At 48.3% G+C, this 16,593-nt stretch overlaps 7 protein-coding genes across 7 annotated transcripts; 4 read left to right on the forward strand and 3 right to left on the reverse strand.

Moving 5' to 3' along the window:
• Window positions 1–3,142: 3,142 nt before the first annotated feature.
• TRVA0_007S00716 (uncharacterized protein) lies at window positions 3,143–3,442 on the forward strand (the record flags this gene model as incomplete). Its single annotated transcript, XM_076683198.1, has 1 exon — window positions 3,143–3,442. One exon carries the CDS (start codon window positions 3,143–3,145, stop codon window positions 3,440–3,442), a length of 300 nt encoding a protein of 99 aa, XP_076542442.1.
• Window positions 3,443–4,670: 1,228 nt separating this feature from the next.
• On the forward strand, window positions 4,671–6,326 carry POB3 (FACT complex subunit POB3; the record flags this gene model as incomplete). Its single annotated transcript, XM_076683199.1, has 1 exon — window positions 4,671–6,326. One exon carries the CDS (start codon window positions 4,671–4,673, stop codon window positions 6,324–6,326), a length of 1,656 nt encoding a protein of 551 aa, XP_076542443.1.
• A 575-nt stretch (window positions 6,327–6,901) lies between these two features.
• TRVA0_007S00760 (dTDP-glucose 4,6-dehydratase) lies at window positions 6,902–8,008 on the reverse strand (the record flags this gene model as incomplete). Its single annotated transcript, XM_076683200.1, has 1 exon — window positions 6,902–8,008. One exon carries the CDS (start codon window positions 8,006–8,008, stop codon window positions 6,902–6,904), a length of 1,107 nt encoding a protein of 368 aa, XP_076542444.1.
• A 606-nt stretch (window positions 8,009–8,614) lies between these two features.
• RAD24 (Rad24p) lies at window positions 8,615–10,351 on the forward strand (the record flags this gene model as incomplete). The annotated part of the gene is made up of 1 exon (XM_076683201.1): window positions 8,615–10,351. The coding sequence occupies one exon, from the start codon at window positions 8,615–8,617 to the stop codon at window positions 10,349–10,351; it is 1,737 nt and encodes a 578-aa protein (XP_076542445.1).
• A 388-nt stretch (window positions 10,352–10,739) lies between these two features.
• Window positions 10,740–11,468, reverse strand: GRX4 (monothiol glutaredoxin GRX4; the record flags this gene model as incomplete). The annotated part of the gene is made up of 1 exon (XM_076683202.1): window positions 10,740–11,468. One exon carries the CDS (start codon window positions 11,466–11,468, stop codon window positions 10,740–10,742), a length of 729 nt encoding a protein of 242 aa, XP_076542446.1.
• Window positions 11,469–11,937: 469 nt separating this feature from the next.
• Window positions 11,938–13,425, reverse strand: TRVA0_007S00826 (uncharacterized protein; the record flags this gene model as incomplete). Its single annotated transcript, XM_076683203.1, has 1 exon — window positions 11,938–13,425. The coding sequence occupies one exon, from the start codon at window positions 13,423–13,425 to the stop codon at window positions 11,938–11,940; it is 1,488 nt and encodes a 495-aa protein (XP_076542447.1).
• A 2,540-nt stretch (window positions 13,426–15,965) lies between these two features.
• On the forward strand, window positions 15,966–16,538 carry TRVA0_007S00848 (uncharacterized protein; the record flags this gene model as incomplete). The annotated part of the gene is made up of 1 exon (XM_076683204.1): window positions 15,966–16,538. The coding sequence occupies one exon, from the start codon at window positions 15,966–15,968 to the stop codon at window positions 16,536–16,538; it is 573 nt and encodes a 190-aa protein (XP_076542448.1).
• Between the last annotated feature and the right edge of the window lie 55 nt (window positions 16,539–16,593).

Genomic DNA, 16,593 nt, shown 5'->3' on the forward strand with positions numbered 1-16,593 from the left:
ACGACGATTGACAGATAAGCCATGAAAGTCCTGTAGCGAGGAAGAATAGTAGTCTACTGCAAAAAAGGACACGTCCAGAACATCTACTGGAGTCCATGCACGTTAGATGCATCGGAAAACGCCCACGCATACGCGGATATCCTCCTCCAAGCATGCAGTCGTTAACCGCATCTCGTACTGTAACCTTTTTTTTTTTATTTTTATTTTTATCTTATTGGTGGTGCAATCTGCAAAAGTATGCACGTCGCGACAGCCTGGGAAAGCACCATAACGGCCAATCAGCGACGCACAAGTAATCTAATCAATCTCATCTTACCGCATTTGGCAATCGAAGAAGCGAAATAGGGGGTGGAAGTGAAAGTGGTATAAAATGGAGCCGAATCCCTCTCCAGTTGCGGTCCTTTTTTTTTTGAGTCTATCAGCCAAAACAAGATGAAGTTCTCTGTTGTTGCAATTGCCATTGCCGCCTTGGCCTCTACCGTCGTCGCCTATCCTGCAAGTTCCTCAGCCATTCCAACTGGCTCCGCCACTTCTGCTCCAGCCAAAGTCTGCAACCGAAAGCCACAAACTACCCCATCTAGTGCTCCAACCACGGTTGTCGCTCCAGCCACGACTCGTGGTCCAATCTTATCCTCTTCTGCTCCATAATAATGGTTCCCAATTCCATCTTATTCGCTAATGTGACATTAACAAAAAACAAGCACCATTCACAGATACTGGGAGCATTATGCTGTACGAGCGGATACGCTAAAATTGCCAGGACTGGGTGAAGTTCTGGCTACCGCTCCAGTCAATACAATATTATCCAACTGAATGACTATCCACAGTTTAGACATTTTACTTGCTAACATAGCTTGTTCTAAGGTACTACTGTTGGCTTAAACTTTAACAGGGCCTAAAGCTATTGCACGGATACAATGTAGCATTTATAGGGCAGCACTAAATCCCTTACGAAAAACTACCTACAGCATACGATTACTGACACATTTGTTGAGGAATTACTATAAGTTACCATAGGCAGCTAAATGTATTTACTGCTTACAGGGGGTATTCTCCGATATTATGTACAACAGCCTCTCAGAAAAGGTTAAAGGGTGGGATACTTTCACGAGTCTAGACTACTTATGTACGTATTGTTGGACAAAGCCCAAAGCGGTACGTAGCAGTAGGGCGCTAACATTCGATATATTTTCGAACGGTATCACCGTTCAGGGAGAAACACATCTCCGTCACCGAGATCAAATCACGACAAATCTTCTTGTTGGCACCATAGAGCAACAGCTGGGAAAAAAAACTTGATTCTGTTCTGCACACGGAATTGACAGCTCTGTCATGCTATTCGTAGCCTCCAAAGTCACACATTCGAACACTTCCCCTCTTTGGAGGTTAACGCGGAGTCCATGCACGTTAAGTGCATCGGAAAACGCCCATGTATACGCAGACTCTCCTCCAAACATGCAGCTGTAAACTTTTATCCATTTTACCTTATTGGTGGTGCGATTTATAAAAATACGTATGCCGCCAAGGCCTACGAGCATGCCAATGGCCAATCAGCGACGTGAAAGCAATCTAATCAATCTCATCTTACCGCATTTGGTAATCGAAGTAGTGAAATAGGGGGTGGAAGTGAAAAAAAAAGTATAAAATGGAGCCCAGTCCCCCTGGAGATGTCGTATTCAGTCTACCAGCCAAAATAAGATGAAGTTTTCTGTTGTTGCAATTGCCATTGCCGCCTTGGCCTCTACCGTCGTCGCCCGACCGACTCCAACTGCCTCCGTCACTCCAACTGGCTCCGCCACTTCTGCTCCAGCCAAAGTCTGCAACCGAAAGCCACAAACCACCCCATCTAGCGCTCCAACCACGATTGTCGCTCCAGCCACGACTCAAGTCATTGCAATTAGCACTCTCTCCTAAATGACTACCGTTCGGATATTCAAGACGCAACGGGCTTGTTCAGACAGCAACGACGGGCAAGAGCATTGCAAGCAGATGGAATACTTAGGTTAACTGTTTTGCAATTGCTCCTGGGGTCACAGCATCATCATGCGCTTGTATTTAATGCATATTGTACTTGTTGACGAATGTACTACCAGTACGTACTGTGTTGAGTTACCGGTTTAATAATTCTGATAATATACGTTGTAGCTAAAGTAATTCGCAAGGGCTAGGGTAATAAATAATCCGTATACCGGTAATGGCACAAACCTCTTACTAACCAGTCTGACCACTACGTAAGGAATATGATTGAGGAAATAAATTAATGGCACCATTGGTAACAAAAATGTACTGTATGTACCACCCATATACTAGTACAAATTGCGCATCTATCTGGAAGTACGCTATAAATTATATTTACTGTACAGCAAGTCGATATAGAGCCTCTCAGAGAAGGTTAAAGGGTGGGATACGTTCACCAGTCTAGACCATCTTGCACTAATGCACATCTGTTGGGCACCACCCAAAGTGGTACGTAACGGTAGAGCGCAGAGGCAAAGATTCAATTTTTCGTAGGGCAACATCGTTTAGGGGGGTGACTACAGTACCTCCGCCACCGAGGCCAAATCATGGCAAATCAGTTCGTCTGACTGCATCGCATGTAGCCATTGACCCACATACATAGCTTGGAAACAAAGCTTGATTCAGCTGAATGGAATTGACCCCTCTGTAATGCCATTCCTGGACTCCAAAGCCACACATTCGAAGAACACAATTTCAACAAGCTATAAAACGACGACAATCAAAACAGAGGCGAAGAACAACCTGCAGCAGGGAAATGATCCAAATAAAAGACGCGTCTAGAACAAGCACTGAAGGTTGACGCTTAGTCCATGCACGTTAGATGCATCTGAAAACGCCTGCGCGGATTCTCCTCCAAGCATGCAGTCGTTAACTGCCTCTCGTACTGCAATCGTTTTTTATTTTTATCTTATTGGCGGTGCAATTTGCGAAAATATGCACATCGCGAAGGCCTGCGAGCCCGCCAAAGACCAATCAGCGACGTGAAAGTAATCTAATCAATCTCATCTTACCGCATTTGGCCATCGAAGAAGCGAAATAGGGAGTGGACGTGAAAAAGATATAAAATGGAACCCGGTCTCTCTCACGATGCAGCCTTCCTTCCAGTTTACCAGTCACAAAAAATATGAAGTTCTCTATTGTTGCAATTGCCGTTGCCTTGGCCTCTACCGTCGTCGCCGTGCCTGTTATTGACACCCTCACCGCCACCCTGCCTGTTCCAACAGGCTCTGCCACTTCTGCCCCAGCCAATGTGTGCAAGCGAAAGCCACAAAGCACCCCATCTAGCGCTCCAGCCACGGGTACTGCTCCAACCACGGCTACCGCTCCAGCCACTGTTACCGCTCCAGCCACTGTTACCGCTACTGTTACCGCTCCACACGTTGTTTTTCCAACCACGGCTTCAGGAATGATTCCCCCTTTGTGATTCCAGCCCCCTCTAACGGTTAGCGTTCCATAAATAGTGGTCTCCAGTTCCGCTAAAGTGAAATAGAATAATAATAATAATCTTGATTAAAGTCCGTTGCCTAGGGCGAAGGAAAAGTGAAATAGAAAACAATTACCATTTCACAGATACTGGGAATACTACACTGTATGAATACACTGTATTAGTGAAATAGCCAATACTGGGCAGGGCCCTGACTATTGACTCCAGCCCTTACAATTGTCGTCCTCTACGCGACTGAATCACTATCTGCCATTTAGATATTCCACAATCAATAGCTAGTTCTAGACTGCAGCGATGGGCGACCGGTATTACTGAGATTCATCTCAGGGTGTTATATGGGAAGTCTAATGATATTATGAGTAATACCTAGTAGATCCTGATAAGATATAATAAGATAGAGCCTTCGATGAACCAAGAAGGAGGCTTGCCGATATTTGTACTAATGTGTAAACTTCTAGCTCACCTGTTGCATCGATAGGCCATACGCTCATATCGGGTAATAATTATAAATTGAAATGCTTAGACTTTAAACTACCAAACCTGTATAACAAATAGTGAACGCCTGAGTCACTTTCATGTCAATTGGATCTCCCTGTTGTACGATATTTGTGCCGAAGTGTCTCTGAGGGTCACATAAATGCCGGTACCATAGTTATTCCTTCAACTATACGCGATTTGCAATGGTTCGCTAGCTGTTGACGAGGAAATGGGCCATTATCTTTTGCACCGAGGAGACCGTGCCATTTTAACTCATATTCGAAATCTCATCGAGATCTATGTATATTTATCCAATCTATATGTAATGAAATACCTGGTCCATGCACAACATTTTACGATTTACCACTCCATAATACACTACGTAGTGTTGTTACCAGGTATACCGTAGGTAGCATTATACAGCAGATGCCGTTAAGGGGGGGAGGGGATTGCGGTAAAGCCCTTTCCACTGTTCCATTAACTAAATCTTCTCATTTGAACAGTTGACTATCTTAAAAGTTAGTCCTTAGTTCATTATCTGACCGTAAATTAATATTACTGTTATCGTCTTTTCCAGTTACCGTAATACCAGTAGCATTCGTACCGGTAGGCTTGTGGATATGGGCTATCCCAACCTCCTCCGACGCATCGATTAAATTGAAAAAAGCGCGCCGCCCATTTGAACATTACGCGTAAAAACACACACGTTGACAATCATACAACAAAAAGTATGAGCCAAACGCAGTTTGAGGATATTTATTTAAACCAGTCGCGTGTGCCTGGCCAGGTGCGAATGTCGGACCATGGGCTGGGCTGGAAAGCCACGACGGACCGCGTAGGTGGCTCCGCAAAGATCTCAGAGCCCGTCCTGATCCCCACGGGCGAAGTCGTCTCGACGCAATGGAGCCGTGGCAGCCGCGGGTACGAGATCAAAGTGCAGACGAAGAACCGGGGCGTGTTCCAGCTCGACGGGTTTGACACGGCGCAGTTCAACCAGCTGCGCAACGCGCTCAAGAACCACCTGGGCATCGCGCTCGACAGCAAGGAGCACTCTGTGAGAGGCTGGAACTGGGGCAAGATGGACTTTGAGCGCTCCGAGCTGGTTTTCAACGTGTCGAGCCGCCCGGCCTTTGAAATCCCCTACAGCGCTGTGAGCAACTCGAACCTGGTAGGCAAGAACGAGGTTGCCGTCGAGTTTGATCTCCAGACGGCTAGCGAGCGGGTCAGCGCGGGTGACGAGCTGGTCGAAATGCGGTTCTACGTGCCGGGAACTGTGCCCAAGGGCGACGAGGAGGAGAAGGAGGACCAAAAGAAGGAAGAAGAAGAAGACGAGGACGCGATGGAAATTGACGGTGAGGAGCAAAGCGCGGCATCTGCGTTCTACGAAGCGCTTAAAGAGCGCGCAGACATTGGCCAGGTGGCTGGCGAGGCGATTGTGTCCTTCTCGGACATTCTCTTCCTCACGCCGCGAGGCCGATACGACGTCGACATGTACGACCAGAGCCTGCGGCTGCGTGGCAAGACGTATGACTACAAGATTCAGTATCAGAACATCAAGCGGTTGTTCTCGCTGCCCAAGCCGGACGGGCTGCACCACATGCTGATTATGCAGCTCGATCCTCCGCTGCGCCAGGGCCAGACACGGTATCCATTCCTGGTCATGCAGTTCTTCCGGGAAGACATTATGGAGGTGGAGCTGAACGTCGAAGACGAGGAGTACAAGGAGAAGTATGCTGGAAAGCTGGAGAAATCGTACGATCGGGCTGCGTACAAAGTGGTTGGCGATGTCATGAAGGGTCTTGCCGACAAGCGCATGGTCGAGGTCGGCTCGTTCCGGTCTGCGAACCCCAAGGACGAGTCCGGCGTCAGCTGCTCGCTCAAGGCTAACGAGGGCTACCTCTATCCGCTGGACAAGTGCTTCATGTTTGTGCCGAAGCCGACCCTGTACATTCCGCTGGTGGACATCCAGTCCGTTACGTTTACGCGAGTGAGCTCCTCTGCGCGAACGTTTGATCTTCTCATCAAGCTCAAGAACAAGGGCGGCGAGCATCAGTTCTCCAACATTGACCGGGATGAGCAGACGGGGCTGCAGAACTTTATCCAGCAGAAGGGCATCAAGTTCTTGGATGACAAGGCGGAGAGAGACAAGTCTATGCGAGAGGCCCTGGCAGTGGAGGAAGAGTCTGATCTTGAGCCGGTCGACCGGGGTTCGGCTGATGAGGACGAGGAGAGTGTTGACGAGGACTTTGAGATTGGCGATGAAAGTGATGTTGCTGAAGAGTTTGATTCCAATGCAGAGTCGAGTAGTGGCAGTGAAGACGAGGGAGAGTACTCTGGGTCGGGTAGCGAGGCGGGGTCTCCTGCTCGAAAGAAGGCCAAGCATTAAGCGCCATAGGCAAAGGCATGTAGCGTTAATTTATTATAATTGTCCTCCATTTACTTGGGAATGATCAATAGTTAGAAAACTATTACAGGGTAGTTACCTATTTTAGCAGGGTACTTCGATGATGAATCGAATTGCTAGAATAGTATTACCGGATACTAGGAATGATGACTTCAATTGCGAGTACTGTACTACCGGGCAGTAAGAATGATGAGCTCGATGGCCAGCCCTCGAATTCCCGGAGGTCCGCTTCGTGAGGGTGCGTCCACTTCTTAAGTACCGTATTCAATGTCTTCTATATACGTCGTCTTCAACAATTAAGGATGCAGTTACCCAAAGTATTATTGCTAAGTGTGCTTACAGTTATAAAAATACAACAGTCTAACTATGAATCAGATTATGTATGAAATTAAGCCGTTCGAATTTTTGTCTCCACGTGAGTTAAGCATTCAATGCCTCCCTATGTATGTCATCATCAACAATTGAGCGTATAATTATTCAAAATATTATTAACGCCCATTGCTATGTGTGTGCTATGTGTGCCTGCCGCGCTAAAAGTACAAAAGTCAAACTATGAATCAAATTATGAAATTAGGCTGTTCGAATTTGGTGGCCGGATGGGGCTGCAGGAACTGGTCTACGTCTCCCCACCAGCCTTGTCCATGCTCAAGATACCACTCCACAGTAGTCTTGAGGCCTTCGTTAAAGTCTGTCAATGGGCGCCATCCCAGCTTGTGTATCCTCCGCGAATCAATTGCGTACCGCGAGTCGTTGAACGGGCGGTCGTCGGTGAACTCGACATGCTTCTTAATCACCTCCGGGTCGGACGGGTCCCCATTAAACAGAGCAATTAGCTTTTTGCACACCTCAAGATTCGACATCTCGTTATCTACTCCCGCATTGTATATGCATCCAATGAGGCCCTTGTGGAGCACAGTATCGATTGCTGCCACTGCGTCGGCCACATAGAGGTAGCGCCTAGTGTGCTGTCCATCGCCATGGAGCGCACACTTCCGACCACTGCTCAACAGAGAAATGAACTTGGGGATGATCTTTTCCGGGAACTGATGGGGACCGTAAATATTGTTGCACCGAACGACGACACAGGGCAATTTGAAGCTGTACAAGTAGGCACTAACGAGCATATCACTCGATGCTTTAGAGGCAGCATACGGATTCGTGGGCACCAGAATGGAACTCTCGAGGAGGTCTTGCTCACCTTTGCCAACTTCGCCATACACTTCGTCAGTCGACATATGCACGACGCGACGAACCTTCATCCGCTTGCTCACTTCAAGCACTACTTGTGTCCCGAGGACATTTGTGTACGTGAATTGGTACGGGTTGCCGAACGAGTGGTCTACATGGCTCTCAGCCGCTAGATGGAGCACTGTATCGATCTTGTACTGCTCAAACACCGCGGTGAGGTGTTTTTCGTCGATGATGTCACCCTGGATAAACGTGAAGTTCGGGTAGGCATACAGACAGCTCACGTTCTTTATCGACGAACAATAGCCGAGCTTGTCGTAACAGTAGACATTGTACTCCGGGTACTGTACGGTGAGATGACGCACGACCCACGAAGCAATGAACCCGGCGCCTCCAGTTACGAGGACGTTTTTGATATCAGGCGACGCCGGGAACCTTGAAGGGCCTATTAATATGGGCTCTTTTGACGGAGACATAACTGAACCGGAAAGCGGTAATCAACAGTCCAATAACCCGGTCTCAACGGCTTTGAATGAAAGACATGAAATGCTTCGAGTCTTGCGGCGGGGGTTTCATTTATCCGACGCCATTTCCCCCAAAACACCCGTGGCGGTAGCATATCCAGGGGATAGTAAGAGGAGGCCCATGCGAAAGCAGCGGAATAGACCACTACTGAAGGGTCCAATTGACTTCAGGGGCTTTTTTTGACTATTTTGGCCAGTTAGTACTGTAGGTTGGCTATTTAGGTCCTTGAGAAAGGGTATTACCACCTCCGACACTTATCATCGACCACATTCCACAACCATACCTGCCGCCCGGACTTTCCTCTATATTGTATACCCGTGTATATTCTAGTATCCAGGGCTAGATACGGTTGTTTATATTTTAATGCGGTGATATATTCTTCGCATATGCTATTTATCTCGAGAACGGATAACGCGAGCCAGCGAAAACTAATCGAAGCTTAAGATCAGGTATACGCATCACTACTGATCTTTGCTGATACAACGGCCGACCAAGGATAAAGAGATCACAACTGATCTTTACTGATACAACGACCAAGAATAAAGAAGACTCATGTCATGGCTAGGCTACGTCGTCGAAAACCACAGGCCGCCGCGAACTCGGCGCTGGTGGACCTGATCTCTTCGGACTCGGACGAGTTCAGCGCAGATGATCTGATGAGGAAACGAGTGAAAAAAGACCATGAGAGGCCCTCAAAAAGGATAAAATCTGTACCTGCTTTCAGTTTTGGACCGGCGCAACCCAAACGGGCCAAAACGCCTCCTCCAGCCCTTAAATCGGCCACAGGAATCGAGCCAGAGGAGCTAAAAGAGCTGGGTTCCCTGTCAATTGGCAGTGAAAACAGCCCAAATCCACAGAGCATGTCGTTCTTGGAGAAGTACGAGCCGCGAAATACAAGGGATATTGCCATCCACAGCCGGAAATTGGCAGATGTTAAGCGTGCTATGAATGCAAAGCCTCGGCTGCTAATCCTCAGTGGTCCAGCCGGGTGTTCTAAATCTACTACTGCGCGTTTGGTGGCGAAGGAAAGCGGCCTGGACGTAATTGAGTGGCGTAACCCTGTCCGCGACGAGTCGTTGTTAACGGGCATCAGCATTGTAGAGGCGTTTGACGAGTTCCTGCTAGGTATAGTCATGCGACGCAATAACGACCGCCTAGCAGTGCTAGTAGAGGAGTTACCCAACGTCAGTCACCTTGCAACCAAGCAGGAGTTTATCAAATCCCTGATGAAGTGGGTCAACTACGATTTGTCGGTGCCGATGATCATTTTGTCTATCACGGAGGTTGAAATGGAGAATGCGGCAGACTCCCTTGTCGTAGAGCGGCTCTTACCAAGGGAGCTACTTTCTCATCCCTGTGTGCAGAGGGTCAAATTTCTTCCTGTCAATGTTTCACTCATCACGAAAACCCTACGGAGCATTGTTGTCAAGGAGAAGGCAGCATTTGCCAAACTTCCGCGAAGGGAAATTGAAGAGACTATCAAGGCGCTTGCCTCCTCCGGGGATGTTCGGTGTGCTATAAGCTCACTCGAGTTCTGGTCTCGCTACCACGGGACTTTCCTGTTGCAGTCTCGAGACTCGCACTTTCATTTGTTCCATGCCGCAGGGCGCATAGTTTACGGATCCAAAAAGGACGACAGAGGAGAACATTATGAATCCAACGAAAACGTTACCCAGAGCATTATCGACGACTGGCCAGATTCGCAAGTGTTGAAGTTATCGGTGCTGGAGAATTATACGATTCGGAATATTGATATCGAGACGGCCAGTGAGTGTAGCGAATTGCTGTCTGCGGCAGACACGCTTCCTTATCCCATAAACGACGAGGTTGCTCTCCGCGGAGTGCGAACGATTATGCACTGTGCGAATATTGGCCATGGATACAAACAAATGCGGTTCCCGCGGGACAGGGCTGCGATAAGGAGTGCAAATGAGCGCCAGCTGGAGATTGCCAATTACATTGCATACAAAACGCATCTCAATGCCATTGCGAATGGTAGTTGTTTGGGCATGACGCGGACGAATGCAATGCTTTACGACGGAGGATTTGAGCACTTGACGGCCCCAAACGATAGCATTAAGCTGTGGCCGCGAAGGGTAGGCGGTCCAATCAAGTCGCAAACTTCAGTTACGGCCACCGCGGAGATCGAGCCTGATGAGGAGAGTAAGATTGTCTTCCCCACGATAGATGAGGGTCTCGCTCAGTCGCGGTCGCGGACTCCTGGGGCGGACGACAGTTTGGTGGAAGAGATTGAATTCAGCAATTCTGATTCTGACGACGATTTTGATTTTTGACCACCCTTTATGACCTTAGAAGCTTATGTACGTAATGCATCATTTTCAAAACGCATCCAAGCTCTGTGTGTCCCCACCAGGAGTGGACATTGGGGGGACCAGTCCCCAAAACCCCCCTGGGGCTCCGCTACGCGGAGATCTGGCTGCTATGGCCAGATTATTCTTTGTGACGGGGGTTTGGGGGCAGAGCCCCCAACTACGGGAGCTCGAGGGCTGGCCCTCGAATAACACTCGAGTAGGAGTGTAGGTTTCAATGGCTTAAACACAGGACATAGGAGTTAGCGATTAATGGCTGATTATAACACAGAAACACACGAATCTACAAGATTAGTAGAGGAACAGAAATGATATTATACACATGAAGAGAAAATCACAATAAAAGGGGGACTTAGTTACCAACCGCGTTCTTGAAGAAGTCTGGATCGTCTGCCAATGATTCCTTGATGATATCCAGCCCTCCCTGGAGCTCGCCGTTTACGTACAATTGAGGGAAGGTGGGCCAGTCCGAGAACTTTTTGAGGCCCTCCCGAACGCTGTTGTCCTTCAAAATGTCAAAAAATCCAAACCGCACCTGCTGCTCTCTAAGAATCTCAACCAACTGACGCGAGAACCCACAGTTGGGTGATGCCGGGGTCCCCTTCATGAATAGCATGACTGGAGCGGCATTGACGAGCTTGGAAAGCCGCTGGTTCAGCTGCTCCTCCGTCTCCTCCTGGTCCTCTGGATGCGCATCGGGAGCGGCCTTAGCAGCCGCCTCCGGGTTAGTATTGCTGGGCCCCGAGCTCTCCTTGGTGGTCGCCAGCTGCTGGATGGCGTTAACGAGCTCCTTGGGGTCGGCGCCGGACAGCTCCTTGACAATAGTCGAGTCCTTCAGCAGCACAAAGTACGGCACGGCTGACACGTCGAATGACTCTGAAATATCCGGGAACTCCTCTGCATTGATGGACAGGAAGAGAGCCGACTTGTGGGCCGCCGCGAGCGATTCAAACACCTGGTTCATTCGCTTACACGGATCGGCCCAAGGCGTGTGGAAGTAGAGCGCAATAAGCGTCGAAGGCGCGACCGACGTCGTCAGGTCTGTGAAATGGGAGTCGCTCGTGACAGCAGTGACCGACATGTCTTTTTTTTTATATTTAATAATTCGGAACTAAACTCAGGATGGAATAGCTACGGACGGTTGGTTTGGGGGAGGTGGTTTTTGGCTGATTTTTGGGGCCAAATTATTAATGGGGGAATCGAGCTTGCGCAGCGTCAAAGCACGTGACTTAATCAGATTCATCGGATGCCCGATTGGGAAGTTATCTATCTGATAACACCACGGCCCAGCTACGAGAGTACGTCAGCGTCCGTATTAAGCCGGTTATGATGAACATGCCGGCCAACAAAAAGGTGGAGATCGATGAATCATGAAGCAGAAACACTAAGCCAGGTGAACCATTTGATTAGAGCAAATTTCCCATGGGTAGGGGTTAATTGATCAGATAACCGGACCTAGAACCCTCCCTCCCCAGATAGGAGCCCACTACCAATGTTCGAGTATACCTACACAGTACCACGGTACTAATATACGGTACGTGGTTACGTGGTTACGATTCCTCAATATGGCTAATGAGCTTCTCCTGCCGTTTCTTTTTGATATCAGTCTGCCGCTTGACTGTCGACTTTCCTTCGTGGCCCTGCCGCGTGCCATAGTCGGCGTCCAGCCGGTCGGCGTCGTCATGGTGGTACCGCGGGTGGTTGCGCTTCATGCTCGTGCTGGCGTCCTCCACGCTGTCTCGTACCAGGGGGTTGGTCGCAAGATGCGTGTACAGGCCGTCTGCAAGCAGCCACTTGTAGTGGAACACAAGGAGATACTTGGCCCACGAGTCAATGGGCAGCTGCCGGCTACGGGAGAGCTTGATGTGTGCCAATTGCAGGTCTTCAGGGGTTAATACGCGCCGCGCCTCAGGAGACGAGTACATCTCCACCGTCTTGATGACGTCGCGGAAAACGGACCGCTGCTCACGCTTATCGCGCTTGCTCATGCGCTTTGAAGACTCCGTGGCCAGCCCATTGAGCTCGTTAATTAGCGTGTCTTTGTCCAACACTGGAATTGTGTCCAGCGGCTCCTCATCCTCTTCGTCTTCGTAGTTGTAAATCTGGAAGAAGAGCGCAATGGCCTTGCCCGCCGCAATCTTGACGTCAAACTGGTATCCCGTCAGGAACTCCTGATACTGCAGGATGACCCCGTCAATGGCAGAAGAAGGGTCAGGCAGCATGGAGATAATGAGCGAGGCACCAAGCAGGGCCGCCGCCACCACAGGACTCTCCTCATCGCTACAGTAAGCCGCCTGGTCTACGAGTTGCGAGGCAATTTCGTCCATGCCAAACGCCCCGCCTCCGTAGTGAGTCAGGTACTGGAGCATGACATAAGCCGACACGTCCTGGACGCGCCCATTGATTCTACGCTTCTTGGCCTCTTCATCTTCATCATCTTCGTCGTCGATCTTCTTGGGAGAGAGGCTTTCAAGGAGTTTGGGGAGGATGGGGCCGATGTACTCGTCTGTGAGCTCTGGATCGACAGCCGTCATTACGCAAAGGGTCTGGAGCGCCAGGAGCCTCTCCAAGTCGCTTCTCGCGTATTTATATGCCTTAGCCACACTGGCTACGAGGCCAGGAGTTACCCGCTCCGGAACATAGTTCTCGCTAAGCGTGACCAATACGACAAACAAGGCGTACTCACGCGACTTGACAGAGCTCGATTTGCGCTCGTCGGCCAGATGGTCTACGTATTTCTCAAACATATCCCTGCCGCCTCGTCGTTTATGCGGCGTTTCTCCTCCTTCTTCGCTGCTCTCTTCTTCCTGTTCCGCTTGGAGGTTGGCCAGTTTGGCGAGATAGGCGGGATAATTGAAGAAGTACTCTTCTTCCTCATCCTCACTGCCCAAAGGGCTATCCTTGCGATTTCTGGAGGAGTTACGCGAGGCATTTCTCGATGAGTTTCGCGACGAGTTGCGTGAAGATTTGGGCGTCAGCCGTCGCCCTGACCTTATACTGGCCTCAGACAGTTGAATAGATCTCTGTAGTTCGCTCATTCTTTAGCTGTAATCGGAGCACTAATAATCGTAGAAGTAAAGTGGAAGCTACCAAATGAAGCGGAATCCAAATATTATTATCGTTGAAAGGCGGTCACGATGTAAACGCCCAGTTTCCGATTGGCCGATCAATGGGAATATTTTTATGCGCACGAATACCAAAGCTTCTATAGCCACAAGGAGTATTTTAGAAATGCTCTCCAGCTGCGAGAATCGGATGACTTTGCGGTTGGAAAGCTTTTGGGGTGTTGAATCTGGGGGGAATGGCAAGAACAAAGATTAAGCTCGCCTGCCTAAGGGTATGCACTGTCTCACTCAATGTTTTTTATCGCGAAGCCGCGCGCCCCACCGCTAGTTTACCCCGACGCTTCACGGTGGTAAATTGGTGGTCGCCTATATTGGTATTTCTATGGTGTACGGTAGTTGGCTTGACCATGCAAAGTGAGGATCTGGATATGATCTGTATATTTTGGTTTGTGGGGAAAGTGTGGGGAAGCAATGACGTGACTCCTATCTCTGCATTATCTACTGACATTTTTGATAGACGATTTCGTATAACGTTTGTTATGGTGCATAAAACTTGCATTATCTGTTTTATCGCTGCCGTAATTTGGTATAGCATCGCATATATGATATATAGTCCTTCCCTATCTACAGTAGTCTGAGAGTTATCTGGATCTTCAAGTAAAATTGATGATTGCATGTAGTACCGGTATCGTAACTGGATAACAGTTTTGGGATTAATTAGACTGGCAAGCATCCCACGTTACTTTAGTATCACTCGATTCTATCTGTTCTGATAGGTAATGAGCCATCGTATTGTGTTTTGGTGAATGATTGTTCTTCAGTAGTCAGAACTGAATTAGATATGAAGGGGCAGAAATAAATTCTAAGATCAGGTGCAGCCAGTAACGAGTGATTAATATAATCTGACAATCGAAAGCACGAATTGAATGGGCCCGATTAGCACAATAATAAAACAATTGGAAGATTCCATACGCAAGTTAAATATGTTGGGCCAAGAGACATTTACTGGTAAAACAAGCAGTTCATTTTATGTGTCTTGGTACAATGGTAATCTCAGTATTATGACCAATAGTGTCAAGTACATCTCCCACCAGGATTGACGCTCTTTACTGGGCGAGTTTAGCGACGCTTTTGACCAACCGATATCATCGGTATGAAAGACCACCCAAAAGACAGTTCACTTTATCATTGTACCCCCATCCCCGTTTTAAGTTAAACTGCCATTTCACATGAAAACTCTAGGGCCACATCAAGCTCTTCAACAATTAAAGATTGCTTAGATGGGCTGTCTCAGGAATTAATATTTGCACAGAAAAAATATGGGCCCCAGATAGAGCACAGATCATAGTTAAACTGTTAATTTGTCACTTAGCGACGTTGATCTGCGGATTGTCCTGTGAGACGTATTGTTGTGTGGATGAAATGACAAGTCTTATTGGCTGAGTGATAATAATATATCAGAGAAATGCCTACAAGTGATGTTTATAATAATCTTGACTGAAGTCCTTTGCGTAAGCGAAGGAGAGCTAGACACTGTAGCCTAAGTGCCCAGAGTACACAGCTATGGTAAAACTGTCGTAAAAATAAGCCACAATTTACACATGAAACTGAGCTACGCAATAAGACCAGCCATCTGCCAATCAATAGATCATTGCCTCCACAGATGTCACTAAACACGTCGCGATATATCCTAAATATACTTTGAAACACGCTGAAACTGCCCTGTACCTTGTGTCTTAACCATCCGATGAGCACAGCCGATTTTACCCCCTTACAACCTACAATCAGTCCTTAGTGAAAGCACAAGACAAGCCATTCATAGATGGGGCCAGCCTGCGGTCAAAGGCCCGGCAGTGGCCCAGCTGGCTGGTAACGACAAGCCTACAGATGGCCAGCAGGTGCCGACGTAATATGTATGTCCGCCACGTGAAAATCATGTGTACTGTACTACGTGGCTGCATCTATGAAACGAAAGAGTGTGATACAACCAAAGAAGCTCATATTTACTGCAACTATTCCATTAAATGACTAGCTAGTCCTATGCAGGAAAGCTATACGTCTAAAGCATATCGATCTGTGATCAGAAAAAGCGGTATTTGTTTATTGTCTCATTCATAAGACAAACGGGGACCTAAAAATAATTACGTCAGGGGTGGGAAGAAAAAAAAGGGAGTCGAAACGGGGAGGTGGGCTATCTGGTACACGAAATACATATGAGATCTACTTCGCGTGGAGAAATAAAAGAGGGGTGTAGATCGAAACGAAAATACGAATAAAGGACCAGTTGAACGAATATATAAATGCAGACGAGTTGATCCGGTTATAAGGGGGGGGACTTTTGTCAAGGCAGGAAGGGTACATGCATCTTCAATTTACGTGCCTGTAGTGCGGTGTTTTAAAAAAAAACAGGCGAGTATTATTAGGCGTGTTCCCCCTTAAATACTTTTTCTATCGATATAAACCACGTCTCTCCTTTTTTTTGAACTTGGTCAGGGGATTTACTGGTCGATGGGATGACGGTCACTCTTTATAGTTCAATCTCGAGGTATCCGACTCCAAAGCTTATTGCGGCGAGCACGGTCCTCCACTTGACCGCCAGCGAGAGTGCGGTCGGCGGACCGAGCCTGTATATCGCCCAATTGTTCCCGTCCTCGGTGCCGCCGGTACTGCCCGCGACGATCCAGGCTGTCCTGGACCAGACGAACTGTGCCATTGACAGCTCGGTTGCGCTCACCGGGTGCATCATCGATGCCCTATCGCACCGGTTCTACTGGAACTGGCTCAAGTCCATCCCGTTTGGCCGCAAACAGGTGCACCCGGAAGCCGTGTTCGTAGCTGGCCTCTCTCTGGCCAGCAAGTTTTTGGAGGATTTTAGTGGTATGAACCTGCCGAATTTGCTGACTGTGCTGAAAAAGGCCGTTTGGGCTACCAGGGGCATTGAGTGCGACATCACTGTAGACGATCTGCGCCAATTGGAGCTTTCCATCCTCAGTGACCTCGACTACAACCTCGTAGCATTGCTGGATTACCAGGGTCTCCAGTTTATGACAGACCAGTTCGCGTCCATGACCTATCTGTGCACCTAATCTCTCATTAGTTGTTTAAGGATGGGTGAGAACGAAAGAGCTAACAATGGGTGAG

The sequence above is a fragment of the Trichomonascus vanleenenianus genome, assembly GCF_965637985.1.
Source record: "Trichomonascus vanleenenianus strain CLIB 3782 genome assembly, contig: TRVA0_007S, whole genome shotgun sequence".
Taxonomy (NCBI): Eukaryota; Fungi; Ascomycota; class Dipodascomycetes; order Dipodascales; family Trichomonascaceae; genus Blastobotrys; species Blastobotrys vanleenenianus.